This window comes from Poecilia formosa, unplaced genomic scaffold (genome assembly GCF_000485575.1).
Source record: "Poecilia formosa unplaced genomic scaffold, Poecilia_formosa-5.1.2 Scaffold455, whole genome shotgun sequence".
Classification (NCBI taxonomy): Eukaryota; Metazoa; Chordata; class Actinopteri; order Cyprinodontiformes; family Poeciliidae; genus Poecilia; species Poecilia formosa.
Window position 1 is genome coordinate 287752 of NW_006800394.1, and position 12924 is coordinate 300675.

The 12924-nt window shown below is 46.3% G+C and overlaps 1 protein-coding gene across 1 annotated transcript; it reads left to right on the forward strand.

Annotated features, from left to right (window-relative positions):
* The first annotated feature begins 1664 nt into the window (after positions 1-1664).
* On the forward strand, positions 1665-12678 carry anapc2 (anaphase promoting complex subunit 2). The gene is made up of 14 exons (XM_007577793.2): positions 1665-2279; positions 3191-3437; positions 4250-4568; positions 4647-4779; positions 5185-5392; positions 5851-5970; positions 6063-6180; positions 7020-7198; positions 7272-7413; positions 9652-9727; positions 9800-10003; positions 10782-10914; positions 11339-11580; positions 12161-12678. Exons 1-14 carry the CDS (start codon positions 2181-2183, stop codon positions 12368-12370), a joined length of 2430 nt encoding a protein of 809 aa, XP_007577855.1. The 5' UTR covers positions 1665-2180; the 3' UTR covers positions 12371-12678.
* Positions 12679-12924: the final 246 nt, after the last annotated feature.

The window sequence follows — 12924 nt, forward strand, 5'->3', positions numbered from 1 at the left end:
CCTTTCTGTCGCATCTACCTCAGAGCAGATCGGAGCCTCCGGCAGCCAGCAGGACCCCCCCACCCCGACGTGACCAACCAGGCGGCTCGTTTCTCCGTTTTTATCGTCCGAATCCAGACAAAGTCCTAAAGGGATCAACTTGGAGCCAATCTTTAATTCCTGGCAGCTAGCCGCTCATTACTGACCCTGTTAATCGCAGCTGTACGTAGGAATTCAGTATTCTGTGGTTCAACATGTGGAGCATAGCAGTTTTTTAATGTATTTACACTTAACTAGAGACGTAATAAACTAAAGGAAGCGGACACATTTCAGAAACTAAGTTAGAGGACTTTTTACGTGAACTTTTTCTGTTTGGTGAAAACGCTGTAACAGTTTTTGGTAAACCCTCCTCTGTGCCCCCTCCCCTACCTGTTGCTTACGACCCGGCTTCGTTGCTCGGCCTGCTGTGTGTGCAGCTCCGGACGCCGACCCTGCATGAACCGACGACAGAGAAGTCAGAGAGGCCAGAGCTGCACTTGATTTAAATGTTTTTATTTCTCTTCCTCCTCTTCTTCTTCTTCTGTTTCCGTCACCCCCCCCTCATGGTCCCTCCAGGCTGTGTTGATGTTGTGGTGTTGGCAGACCCCCCCACCCCTCACACATCCAATTGCTTGATTACGTATTTTGCTCTGTTCAGGCGACCTGGCGAGTCTGTTTCTGATTGTACACGTTCCAAACAATAGTAAGAAAAGAAATTGATGTTTGTTCTGCTTCAGTGGAGAAATGCTTTTTTTTAAATAAATTAATTTAAAGTCCTTAAAATCTTTTTGTTTGGTTTTGAACTTTTTCATGTTGAAATGAATTGTTGGGGTAGTTCTCCAGTCATCCTGAAGAGGGCAGTGTCGGCTAGTTTTCAACATTGTTCGACTTAATCTGGTAAAAGGTTAAATATTAACAGGTGCAAAATTTAACTTTGTGATTACAGAATCTTTATTTGAATTGAGCAATTTTGTACTGTCAAATTTTGTCGCCAACAGAATTTCACTGTCTTGCCTTTGCATTAGATGACAAAGCTCTCTATCTAGATAAATTCCAGTTTAATGACAACTGTAATACTGAAAGTGAACAGAAACAAAATTAAGCTACTCTTTAATCTTAAATTTAAAAAAAGCTTCTAAATAAGTGTACATATGTAATGTAATAACTTAATTATCCAAAATTATTCACACTCTTAGATTTAGATTTAAAATACATTTTCAGCCAGTCCTGCGTTGTTGGAAGTTGAGGTGGGAGTTAAAGATTAGGGTGATGGGGTTTTTTGGAGCAGAGCAAATAATCCAAATCAGACTTAAAACACAGATCAGATAAACAAATTTACTCTCATTTTTCATGATTAAAGGAGCAAAAATTCAACTTGTTTTCTATGGTGTGTGTGAATTACTGATTTACTATTGTGAAAATGTTAATAAAATATGTGACCTGAAAGGGCTGCACAGTGGTGCAGTTGGTAACACTGTTGTCTTGCAGCAAGAAGGTCCTGGATTCGATTAGATTCTTTCTGCATGGAGTCTGCATGTTCTCCCTATGCATGCCTGGTTCTCTCCGCGAACTCCGGCTTCCTCCCACAGTCCAAAAACATGACTGTCAGGTTAATTGGTCTCTGGATTCTCCTTAGGTATGGATGTATGCATGCATGGTGTCAGAGAGGCACCAGCACGCCTGACGACCCCATTAAAGACAAGGGTGGAAGAAGATGGAGGTGACCTGAAAAGTAAAAACAAAATTGTAAATATATTCTAAGGCATATTTTAGAAACCCTTGTCAGACCTGCAATATTTTTTTTTATTTTACTTCATTGAAATATTGTATTTTATTTAAAAGTAAAAGTTTCTGAAAGTTTATGTGATCCCTTATCATTCCAGTAGGGGGCAGCACTCAGAGGGTCCGTGTGAGAATTATTAGAAGAAGAAATCGTCTGCAAACCCGCCATGTGAATTAAGGAGTTGTTTAGCTTCCTAATAAATTAATTGCAGAACTTCTGACAGCTATTAGAGATTATTGTTAAAAACATTTATTTAAACTCTGCTGAGAGGAGATGGGTATTTCTACTTGCGCTGTTGTTAAGTCAGACGCCGAGCCGAAGCTAAAATGTTAAGCTAACGCCAGTTGGTTCGGGGTTTTGGTGAAGAAGGAGTCAGAAAATGGAGGAAATGGTGGTGGAATTAAACTCTGGGGAACCGTCTGCGCCCGGATCAGATCAGGGGGTCGCCAAAGCCTGGGAATCGGTCACAGCAGCTTTGGTGAGTGGAACCGAACCCCGGTTTGGTGCAGTTAAACAGAGATTGAAGAGGATTTTCAGAACTCTATTCAAATATCTGATTATTTATGATTTCCCCCTATATCAAAATGTTATTAACAGTTAGTCACCAAGCTGATTGTTTATCTGGTCAAATAAAGTGTTCGGCCGAATTCGGCTGATATTTGGTAGTTTGTTTGTTTGCTTACATATTTTATAGGCTGATAACAGATAATTTCAAAGTAATACGTTATGGTCTGACTCTGGAACCATAGCAAATTAAAGGGAAGCAACGCATGGGATAACTTAAAATTAGATTTATTTAACAAAAATCATAACTGGCTAGAGAGGAGAGCCAGAAAGAAAGACAGCGGCAAGGAGTCAGAAGATGGGCTGGAGAGAGAATGGTGCGTGTAAAGGTGGGTCATTCTGGAGTCACTGGCCAGCTGCCTCCACTTCCAATCAGCACCAATGAGAAACTCTGAAACAGAGATTAGACACCCGGAGGAAAGACTTTGGGCCGTAACAAATACAAGACCATTTTATTTCACTAATTCAGTTCAAAACGGGAAACTTTTATGCTCTGATATCCTGAAGTAGGATAAGAAACAAAAGGCCATTCCTTGCTAACGAAGACGGCTGTTCAGAGTGCGTTATTCCAGTGTATTAATGGAAAGTTCAGCAGAAGGAAAAAGTGTGGTTTAAAACATACACAAGCACCAGAGATACTTGCAACCTTGGAGTTTAGGAGATATTCTCATGTCTGTTCATGTAAACATAGAATGAGCAGAAACTGGTGTGTGAAATTATGTTCCCTGTGAAATTGGGAATCAAATATTTCAGGTGTTTGAAATAATTAGAAGGGGAAGCGATCTGATGGGTTCTGAGGAATTTTGTCTCTGGCGCCACCTGCAGGTTTCTCCAGGCAGCTCTCTGTCAGAGCAGGACCGTCTGAACCTGGCGCTGCTCTGCTCTCAGGGTTTGGGTCGGCTGCTGGGCGTCTGGCTGCTGGAGTCCCTGCAGGTCCGCCTGTCGTCCTCGGTGGTTCCGGAGTTCTGGTCCGGACTGGAGCAGCCGCAGGACCAACTGGAGGAACGGGACCGGGCCAGGGTTCTTCTCTCCGCTTTCCAGACACTGCTGGACCAACTGGAACCGTTCCTGAGTTAGTAGAGCAACACAAACCTCCTGGATCTGGAAGTCTGTTGGCTGCTGTAAGCCAGCGGTGACCAAACTGTGGCCCCCAGGGGCCGCTTGTGGCCCCCAGGGGCCTCCTGAGGCCTAAGGGCCGCTTGTGGCCCCCATGGGCCTCCTGAGGCCCAGGGGCCGCTTGTGACCCCCAGGGGCCTCCTGAGGCCCAGGGGCCGCTTGTGACCCCCAGGGGCCTCCTGAGGCCCAGTGGCCGCTTGTGACCCCCAGGAGCCTCCTGAGGCCTAAGGGCCGCTTGTGNCCCCCAGGGGCCTCCTGAGGCCCAGGGGCCGCTTGTGACCCCCAGGGGCCTCCTGAGGCCTAAGGGCCGCTTGTGGCCCCCGGAGGCCTCTTGAGGCTCACCAACTGATTTTTATTTATTTTTTTTTGCCCCAAACTGCAGTTTATTTTGTTTTATTCTTTGTTTTTAACTATCACATCATTTTTCTCTTACAGTTAATCTTTTTACCAACAATCTGTTATAATAAGTAGAATTTTTAAACAAACTTTTACTGAACCGCCGACTTTCCTGCACCAAAATCAGCTTTTATTTTGTATTAAACGTGGCAAAATATAGCGAGTGTTTTCAAAGAAAGTGATCCAAGTTCTGTTTATATGACTGAGAATAAATTTGTTCAGTTTTGGTTTAGCTGCTGACTGTGTCGCCTTTTTGAGTCTGTTTTCTCCAGCTAATGATTAATTGATTACTAAATTAGTTGTGATGAATTGATTAATCACGATTAGTCGTTTCAGCCTGCGACTCTAAGCGTGGCCTCTGGTCTCGTTCAGGTGGGTTGGAGCAGCTGGGGGCGTGGCAGGCGGAGGGCCACTGCGGCATGTCGGGGCCGGGCCCCGGGGCCCTCCAGGACCGGGCCTTCACCACCATCCGGGCCCTGCTGCTCTTCTCGCCGCCTGCCGTCCTGCAGCAGCGGGTGCTGGAGTTTTACAGCCGGACCTTCTCCGTCTACATGAGCCGGGAAGGCGGGGAGGACGGCGCCGAGGCCCCCGAGGGCCCCGATGGAGGGGCATGTTCGGGCTGCGGGGCCCCAGCACCGCACTGCTGGTGTCTGGAGGCCCTGCAGCGGCTGCAGCAGCTCAGCCTCGTCCTGTGAGCCACCGCCGGGGGTTCTGGGTAAGGGGCCCGGCGGCGGCGGGTGTGTGACGCGGCGGTTCTGTGTGGCTGCAGGTCCCGGCTGCAGCTGCTGGAGTGGGTCAGCGCCGAGGCCGTCACGGCCATCCTGCACCGCCTCATCGAGCAGCGCATGGAGCAGCACTGCCGCGGCGAGTACGAGCGCTCCTTCCTGCAGGACTTCCAGGAGGTCAGCCGCTTCCTTCACAAAATGGCCGCCAACGCCGCGGTGTTTTCAGACCCGGGGCGTCAGAACTAACGGGTTTCTCTGAGCCGCCTTTAAACGCAACATGTTTAAACTATAGCTGTGTTTAAATTTTCTGCTAATTTTGAGAAAACAGAATTTCATAATAGTGGCGTTTCCATTAAATAGGAAATAAGTTTAAAATCAAAGTTCATCATTCTGTAGTAAATGGAAACGCAGCGAGACGCGATGATGCTGCTGCTGCTGTCATGACAACAAAAACTAACCTGAACATAATTACTCAGCATTTTCTACATCACTGTTTACGTCATGGTGATAATTTCATTAGAAAGGTTACGTTGATGTTTATGTGTTGAACCAAAAGCCGGTTTGTTGCTCTGTGTGGATCAGTGGCTGGAGCTGGTTCTGGGTTGGCTGGGGAAGGTGTTCGCCACCGAGGGGGGCGGAGCCGCGGCGGTCCCCATGGATCCCAGCGTTCCCAGTACTCCCAGCGCCTGCGGCAGCCCGGTTCTGAAGCAGTGGCGGTGCCACATGCACCAGTTCTTCTGCAGGATCTACGTCAACATGAGGATCGAGGAACTGTTCAGCATCATCAGAGGTGAGAACGAAGCCACTTCCTGTTCATGAGTCTGGGTGATCCTCTGCTTTCAGTCCCTCGATTCAAGAATAATCCGTAATTAATCATTAATTTATAATTATTAGTAATTATTATTAATAATTAATTAACAGTTAATTAATTATTATTATTAATAGTAATTAATTAATCGTAACTAATCCGTTCATCCTCACCAGCCGTGTTCAGCCGCTTTAATGAGACTCCAGTCCGTTCGTCTAGACAGTCCAGTTCCGGTGTGAATGCTAATTGACCTCTGACCTCTGGTCCTCCAGACCTCGTCTGGGTTCGGTTGAAGTGAACTGTGGTTCAGTTTGAATGTGAACACCAAGCGGACCGGAGAACTGATTCTACTGGACCATCAGGAGGGGAAACGGCCTAAAAGTAGCTTTTGATTTTCATTCTGTTCTTATTTCTAAGCACATTTTTCCTTTTGTTCCCAGATTTCCCAGAATCCAAACCTGCTATTGAGGATCTGAAGTTTTGTCTGGAGCGAACCAACCAGCGCCAGCAGCTCCTCACTTCGCTCAAATCGGCCTTCGAGAGCCGTCTGCTGCACCCAGGTCAGAGTTCAACTGCAGGATGCTCACCTCAGCAGTCGGCTTCATAAAACCTGCAGCACCCGTTTCCATGACGACGCCCGTTCCTCCCACAGGTGTTCACACGTCCGACATCCTCACCGTTTACATCTCGGCCATCAAAGCTCTGCGGGAACTGGACCCGTCCATGGTGATCCTGCAGGTGGCGTGCCAGCCGATCCGCAAGTACCTGCGGTGAGTCCGGCCGCCGGTCCGGTCCAGTCGGCTCGGATCAGCCGGAGAATGAGCCACAGGCAGCAGCGTTCTGGCTCAACATAAACATGGCTTACAACACTTACAAACATAATTTTAATCTTTACTTTAAACAAACAGAAATTAAATCGCCACGTCTTACTGCTGTTGATGCGAGGAGCGGCCATTTTGGAACACCTTAAGTCATAACTGGGGCCGTTAGTCGCTCCCAGTTTCCCAGTGGGAAATCCGACTTCAGAGGGAATTCCAGTTTATTTTATTTTCCAGTTTAAGGTGCAACTGGAACACAGCATGAATCCAGCTCTGATCATCAGTAAAAACAGGATTTATCTCCTTTATTTGGGAACATTTTCATTTTTTTAAATATGCTTTATAAAGTAATTTTGCAAATTTGAAAATATTTATTCAGAGAAAATGAGCCATTAAACTCATTGAGAATATTAAAATGTTTCAGACGTTTTCATGGAATTAAGTGAGCGGATCCAGAGATGAAGCGTCTGGACCAAAACAGAAACGTTACTTTAAATTTCCAGCTTTGTTCTGGTTTTATTTCTGTGTTTTTGTAAAATTTAAAAAGATTTATTACTTTTAATTTAAAAAAGGAGTAAAAAAAGTATCGGTTACCAATATATCAACCCAAAACGCAAACATGTGATGGTTCATTTCTTTAAAAAAATGGGAATTTTTTAAAGTCTTTTTGTTAGGAGTCTGTATTTATTAGACATCTAAAATAATTAGTTTTGCCCCAGTAGTTTTTCTGCAGTTTGTATTCATGGCAGTCACACTCATCAGTCCTCAGGTTAAATATTTTCTTGGCTCAGAACTCGTGAGGACACGGTGCGGCAGATCGTGGCCGGGCTGACGGGCGACGCCGAGGCCTGCTCTGATCTGGCCTCCGAGCTCTCCAGAGGCGACCCCGTGACCCTGGAGATGCAGGACAGCGACGACGAGGGCAACGACCCCGAGGACTGGGCTCCGGATCCCACCGACGCCGTTCCCGGTCAGTGAACGCCTCGCCGCCAACGGCAGGGGAACCGGGCTGGTTTCACTGAGTTCTGCCTCCACGTTTCTAGATAAACTGGGCTCCAAGCGGCGCTCGTCCGACATCATCAGCCTGCTGGTCAGCATCTACGGCAGCAAGGAAATCTTCATCGACGAGTACAGGACCGTTCTGGCCGACCGACTGCTGCACCAGCTCAACTACAACACGGCCAGGTGGGCCCGGCAGAACCGAAACGGAACCAACAGAGCAGCAGATTTTAACCACATCAGGATACAAGAACAAACTGGCACAGATGCTGCCAGAGGTTTGCCAATTTGGAGGAAAAAAACGCTTCAGGATGGCAGAAATCATATTTACTGAAATTATTTAGGTCTTTTTTTAATGGCCGAAGTGGAAAATTAATTTTTGCACTAAAATAGCCTACATATTTGGAACCACATACATATAGAAACATATATTTTCTTCATCTTGTATTTCCTTTTTCTGGTGGAAAGGACAGTCGATGTTTGCTTTAAAATTGGTAATATTATTAGTGAGGAGCTAAACAAAAGGCTAGGCTCACTAATTCACTAACAAGAATCTTAGCTGCTAATGCTAAACATAAAAAACAATTGTGGAAGCTAATGCTAACTGCTACATAAAATATAGAGGAAGCTTCTAAAGCAAAGCACTTTGAAATGCCTTGTTTCTGAAAATGTGCTAAAAAAATAAAATTACCTTCTAAACACAAATAAATTAGCAGAAGCTAACAGTAAAATGCTACACAGTTTAAAAAAGTAAACTCACCCTACACTGCTGAACACATTAAGAATAATTGGAAGCTAACGCCAAGAGCTAAACACAAGAAAATTAGCAGAAGCTATTGCTAACCATTGAGACGACGTCATCTCCTTCCAGTTGACGACTCGCAGACAGCAAAATCCTAGTTTCTGATTTTGCTACATATTATTACTTTAAAGTTTTAAATATGATGACCAAAGTGAAAAATTGTACATAAAGGTAGGCCTGTCGCGATAAACGATAAATCAATTAATCGCACGATAAATTAAACCCATCGACCTCATTTTAATTATCGGCTTTATCGTCTCTTCCTCCCTTTTTTCTTTCTCTTGATGACACTGAATGAAAAAGGCTCAGATCCGGTGCTCTTCCTTAGTGTAATGTCCAGCTCACACTACACGAGTTGTTGGCCGACTGTCGGCCCATTTCCAAAACCTGAACGAAATCCTGGGTATAACGAACGGTTCGATCGGGTTCACTGTGTGGTTTCCAGCCACATGGGCACAAGATAATGGCTACAAGTCCAGTTAACTAATTTTAATACCAGGCATTAATCAATGCTTTACTAGAATCTACCTGTGATGCATGTGGCTAGAGTCAGCCTAAAGTCCTGACTGAATGAAAATCATTATAACCTATTTATGTCACGTTAACGAAGAGCAGCTGAAAACTTACCGGGTTCATCAACTGCGGTAGCAATTTGGCTCCAACTCCTCCTCTTGTCATTTCTATATTCTTTTCACAAAATGTTGAATAAACATTAATGTTGTTTCCACATATCATCTCCAATGTTGCTGGACTTTGGGTTGCCAGTGTCAGCTGTTTGGGATTCCCAGGAGGAGAATCCGAGCTTTCTGATTGGCTACCTGTCACATTCAGCATTAAGCTCCCAGTCGGGGAAAACCCCTGATTTAGATCAGAGCGGCCACAACGATCTACCGTAACCCACAATACACTGCAGGAAGATTGGTTACGAAATCACCAGCGACAATCTTAGATCGGCCAACGTTCTAAGATTGTTGTAAGGAGAAAATAGGGGCAAAAAATCGTGTGGTATGAACTACTGCATTAGGTAGTCGGATGTGCCCGTCTTCTCTATTTAAATCTAGTGATTACTGAAGGGCAGTACAGTATACAGACTTCATAATCTGCACTCTTTTGGTCGAATGCAGTATTTATTTCCACTTTGGCTTTATGTTGTTTAGTTTTTATTCAAGTACGTTTTTTGTTAATGGAGACTGAGAATCCATTTTATTGTTGTTTTTGGTTGTTTAGCTTATCAGTTCCAGTGTTATGTGTTCTTTTGACAATAAAGTGCATCTATGGCAGGAAATCGCAGGCATTATTAGTCATTTCCATTAAATCAGTGTCAAAAGGTCTTGAAACAATATTATCGTTTATCGCAATAATTTTTTAAACAATCGCTCAGCAAAATTTGTTATTGTGACAGGCCTACATAAAGTTCATCCAAGTCATGAAAATTGGTAACATTTTCAGTCAATAACAGGTTTAAAAGCTTCAAAATGGCAGCCATTTTTAAATGTAAACGGCTAATGGGAAATATGGGAAACAGCCTGGATTTCGATGCTGAATGTTTCCGACAGTAACATTTGGTGCTTGGTCCAGGGCTGCGCTTCCTCTCTGACCTTTGACCTTCCGTTCCTCTTCAGGGAGATTCGTAACGTGGAGCTGCTGAAGCTGCGTTTCGGAGAGTCTCACATGCATTACTGCGAAGTCATGCTGAAGGTCGGCCCCTCGTTTAGTCACCGACGCTCCTTGAACGCCTCGCCGTGGTTTAACGTGTCTGTCTCTGTGCAGGACATGGCCGACTCTCGCAGGATCAACAGCCACATCCGCGAGGAAGAGTCAAAGCTGAGCGAGGAAGAGCAGCCGCCGTTGGCGTTGTCCGCCATTGTCCTGTCGTCGGAGTTCTGGCCCACGCTGAAGGAGGAGAAGCTGGAGCTGCCGGCCGCCGTGTGCCACGCCATGGAGGCGTACACACGGCGCTACGAGAAGCTCAAGGTGAAACGTCCGATGGTTTCACCTGACGGTTAGCTTCCTGACCATTAGCTTCCTGACTGTTTTAACCTGACGGTTAGCTTCCTGACCATTAGCTTCCTGACCGTTTTAACCTGACGGTTAGCTTCCTGATCATTAGCTTCCTGACCATTTTAACATGACCGTTAGCTTCCTGACCATCAGCTTCCTGACCGTTTTAACCTGACGGTTAGCTTCCTGACCATTAGCTTCCTGACCGTTTTAATCTGACGGTTAGCCTCCTGGCGGTTAGCTTCCTGACCATTAGCTTCCTGACCATTTTAACCTGACAGTTAGCCTCCTGGCATTAGCATCCTGACCGTTAGCCTCCTGATGTCTAGCCTCCTGGGATTAGCATCCTGACCGTTAGCCTCCTGATGACTAGCCTCCTGGCATTAGCATCCTGACTGTTAGCTTCCTGACGGTTAACCTCCTGATGTCTAGCTTCCTGGCGGTTAGCCTGCTGGCGGTTAGCTTCCTGGCATTAGCTTCCTGACCGTTTTAACCTGACGGTTAGCCTCCTGGCGGTTAGCCTCCTGGCATTAGCATCCTGACCGTTAGCCTCCTGATGTCTAGCCTCCTGGCATTAGCATCTTGACCGTTAGCCTCCTGATGTCTAGCCTCCTGGCATTAGCATCCTGACGGTTAACCTCCTGATGTCTAGCTTCCTGGCGGTTAGCCTGCTGGCGGTTAGCTTCCTGGCGGTTAGCCTCCTGGCGTTAGCATCCTGACGGTTAGCCTCCTGGCGTTGCGGTTGTTTCAGGCCATGCGGACGCTGAGCTGGAAGCCTCACCTGGGCTCCGTCACTCTGGACCTGGAGCTGGAGGACCGGACCCTCACCAACCTCACCGTGTCGCCGATTCATGCCGCCATCATCCTGCACTTCCAGGAGAAAAGTACGAGCTCTGGGTTTAAATATTTCCAATTGGTCCACGGACCGGTACCGGTCCGTGGACCAGGGGTTGGGGACCACTGTTGTAAAGGCCTTGTCAAAGTTCAGGCCTAAATCAGATAATCTGTGACAAGACATGAAAACTGATGGCAGCTCAGATTGGATGGAGAACATGTCAGGTTTCAGCAGAATGCAGTGCTAAGAGGGGCTGAATACAGGTGCAGGCCACACATTTCATATTTTATGCATGATTTTTCTTAGTTGAAGCCTTAAAATGCGGAAGGGGTGTGAATACTTTTGTTAGTTGTGAAAACAAAAGTTTTTTTTCCTGCATTTTAAATTCTGATGCTGATCCAAACCAATCAGGTGATTCCTACGTGTTTCCTCTTTCTCCTCGTCTTCCTCCTGCCTGTGCTTTAACCTGACAGGCTCGTGGACCCTGGAGGAGCTGAGCGTGAAGCTGGCCGCCCCCAAGGAGCTGTTGCACAGGAAGCTGGCGCTGTGGCAGCAGCAGGGCGTCCTGCGGGAGGAGGCGGCCGGCCGCTACGCCGTCATGGAGACGGGCGCCACACGCGACAGGCTGGACCGCGGCGTGATGCTGATCGACAGCGACGAGGAGCGCGACTCCAACACCACCACCCAGTCTGAGCAGAGGGAGGAGAAGCTGCAGGTCTGCAGTCACTTCCTGCTTCCTCCCAAAGGCCCCGGGAGTTTTAAGTCAAAAAAAGAGCTGGTGCAGAGATAGATAGATAAATAATATTTAAACTGCTGTCATTACCAAGAATGTAGACGTCAACCGAGCTGAACACCAGGAAAATCCACCTGCAGTGCACAGTTCAACCTAAAGAGGGCAGCACTGAGACGCATTTAGGCCAAATAACAGAACTGAACAAAGTGACACAAAAACATAATGCTGCACTTAAAGGTGCATCATCATCTTTAACCTCCATGGCAACCACTCAGCTGCAAAACCCCTGGGTGGACGTTGCCCCACCTTCAAGGTGCAGCTCCTCCCCACTCAGCTCCTTCAGACTAGCCAGCAGCAATTAGCAAACAGCTGGTGGAACTGAGCTGCTGCTCAGAGCAACGCTGGTAGAAACGTTATAATAGAGGAGCCATGTGGGGAATAAAGTAATAAGATTAGTTATGTTGTTATGAGAATAAAATAAAGTCGTTAAGAGAATAAAGTCATAATAAGCAGCATCAGTTCTGTGGAACTAAACGACCTTTGACCCTGTTTGTTCCCACAGCTGTTCTGGGCCTACATCCAGGCCATGCTCACCAACCTGGACAGCATGACGCTGGAGCGCATCCACACCATGCTGCGCATGTTCGTTGCCACGGGACCCGTCGTCACGGAGATGGACGTCAACGAGCTGGAGGCCTTCCTGCAGAGGAAAGTCAGGGAGCATCAGCTGATTGTTTCCACCGGCATCTACAGACTGCCCAAGACCAGCTGAGGAGCACGGGGTGTTCAGGGGAAACGGGAAGATACAGAACTGAGGAGGACGGGGTGTTCAGGGGAAACGGGAAGATACAGAACTGAGGAGGACGGGGCGTTCGGGGGAAACGGGAAGATACAGGACCGAGGAGGACGGGGCGTTCGGGGGAAACGGGAAGATACAGGACCGAGGAGGACGGGGCGTTCGGGGGAAACGGGAAGATACAGCACCGAGGAGAAACGCCTGACTGCTACAGATAAAAACCACTGAATGAAAAGTTTTCAGTGTTTTGCTTCAGGAAATTAAAATGTTTGAGAAGATGATGATGATGATGTCATGTTTTTCATGTGCATTTCTAAGTTTTCATTGAAATTTCAAAATGTTATGAAGATCTTTGACTTTGTTACTGACGACATTCTTAATTTAAGATCTCTAACTCACTTGGAGATAAAATTATAGCTCCAGATTTTACTAAATCGGTTTTATTTACTTTCTAGATATCTGCAATTTAATTTGCACTAATTGATCAATAAATCTTATTTAAAATAATTGGACTTATGACTTCAAAATAT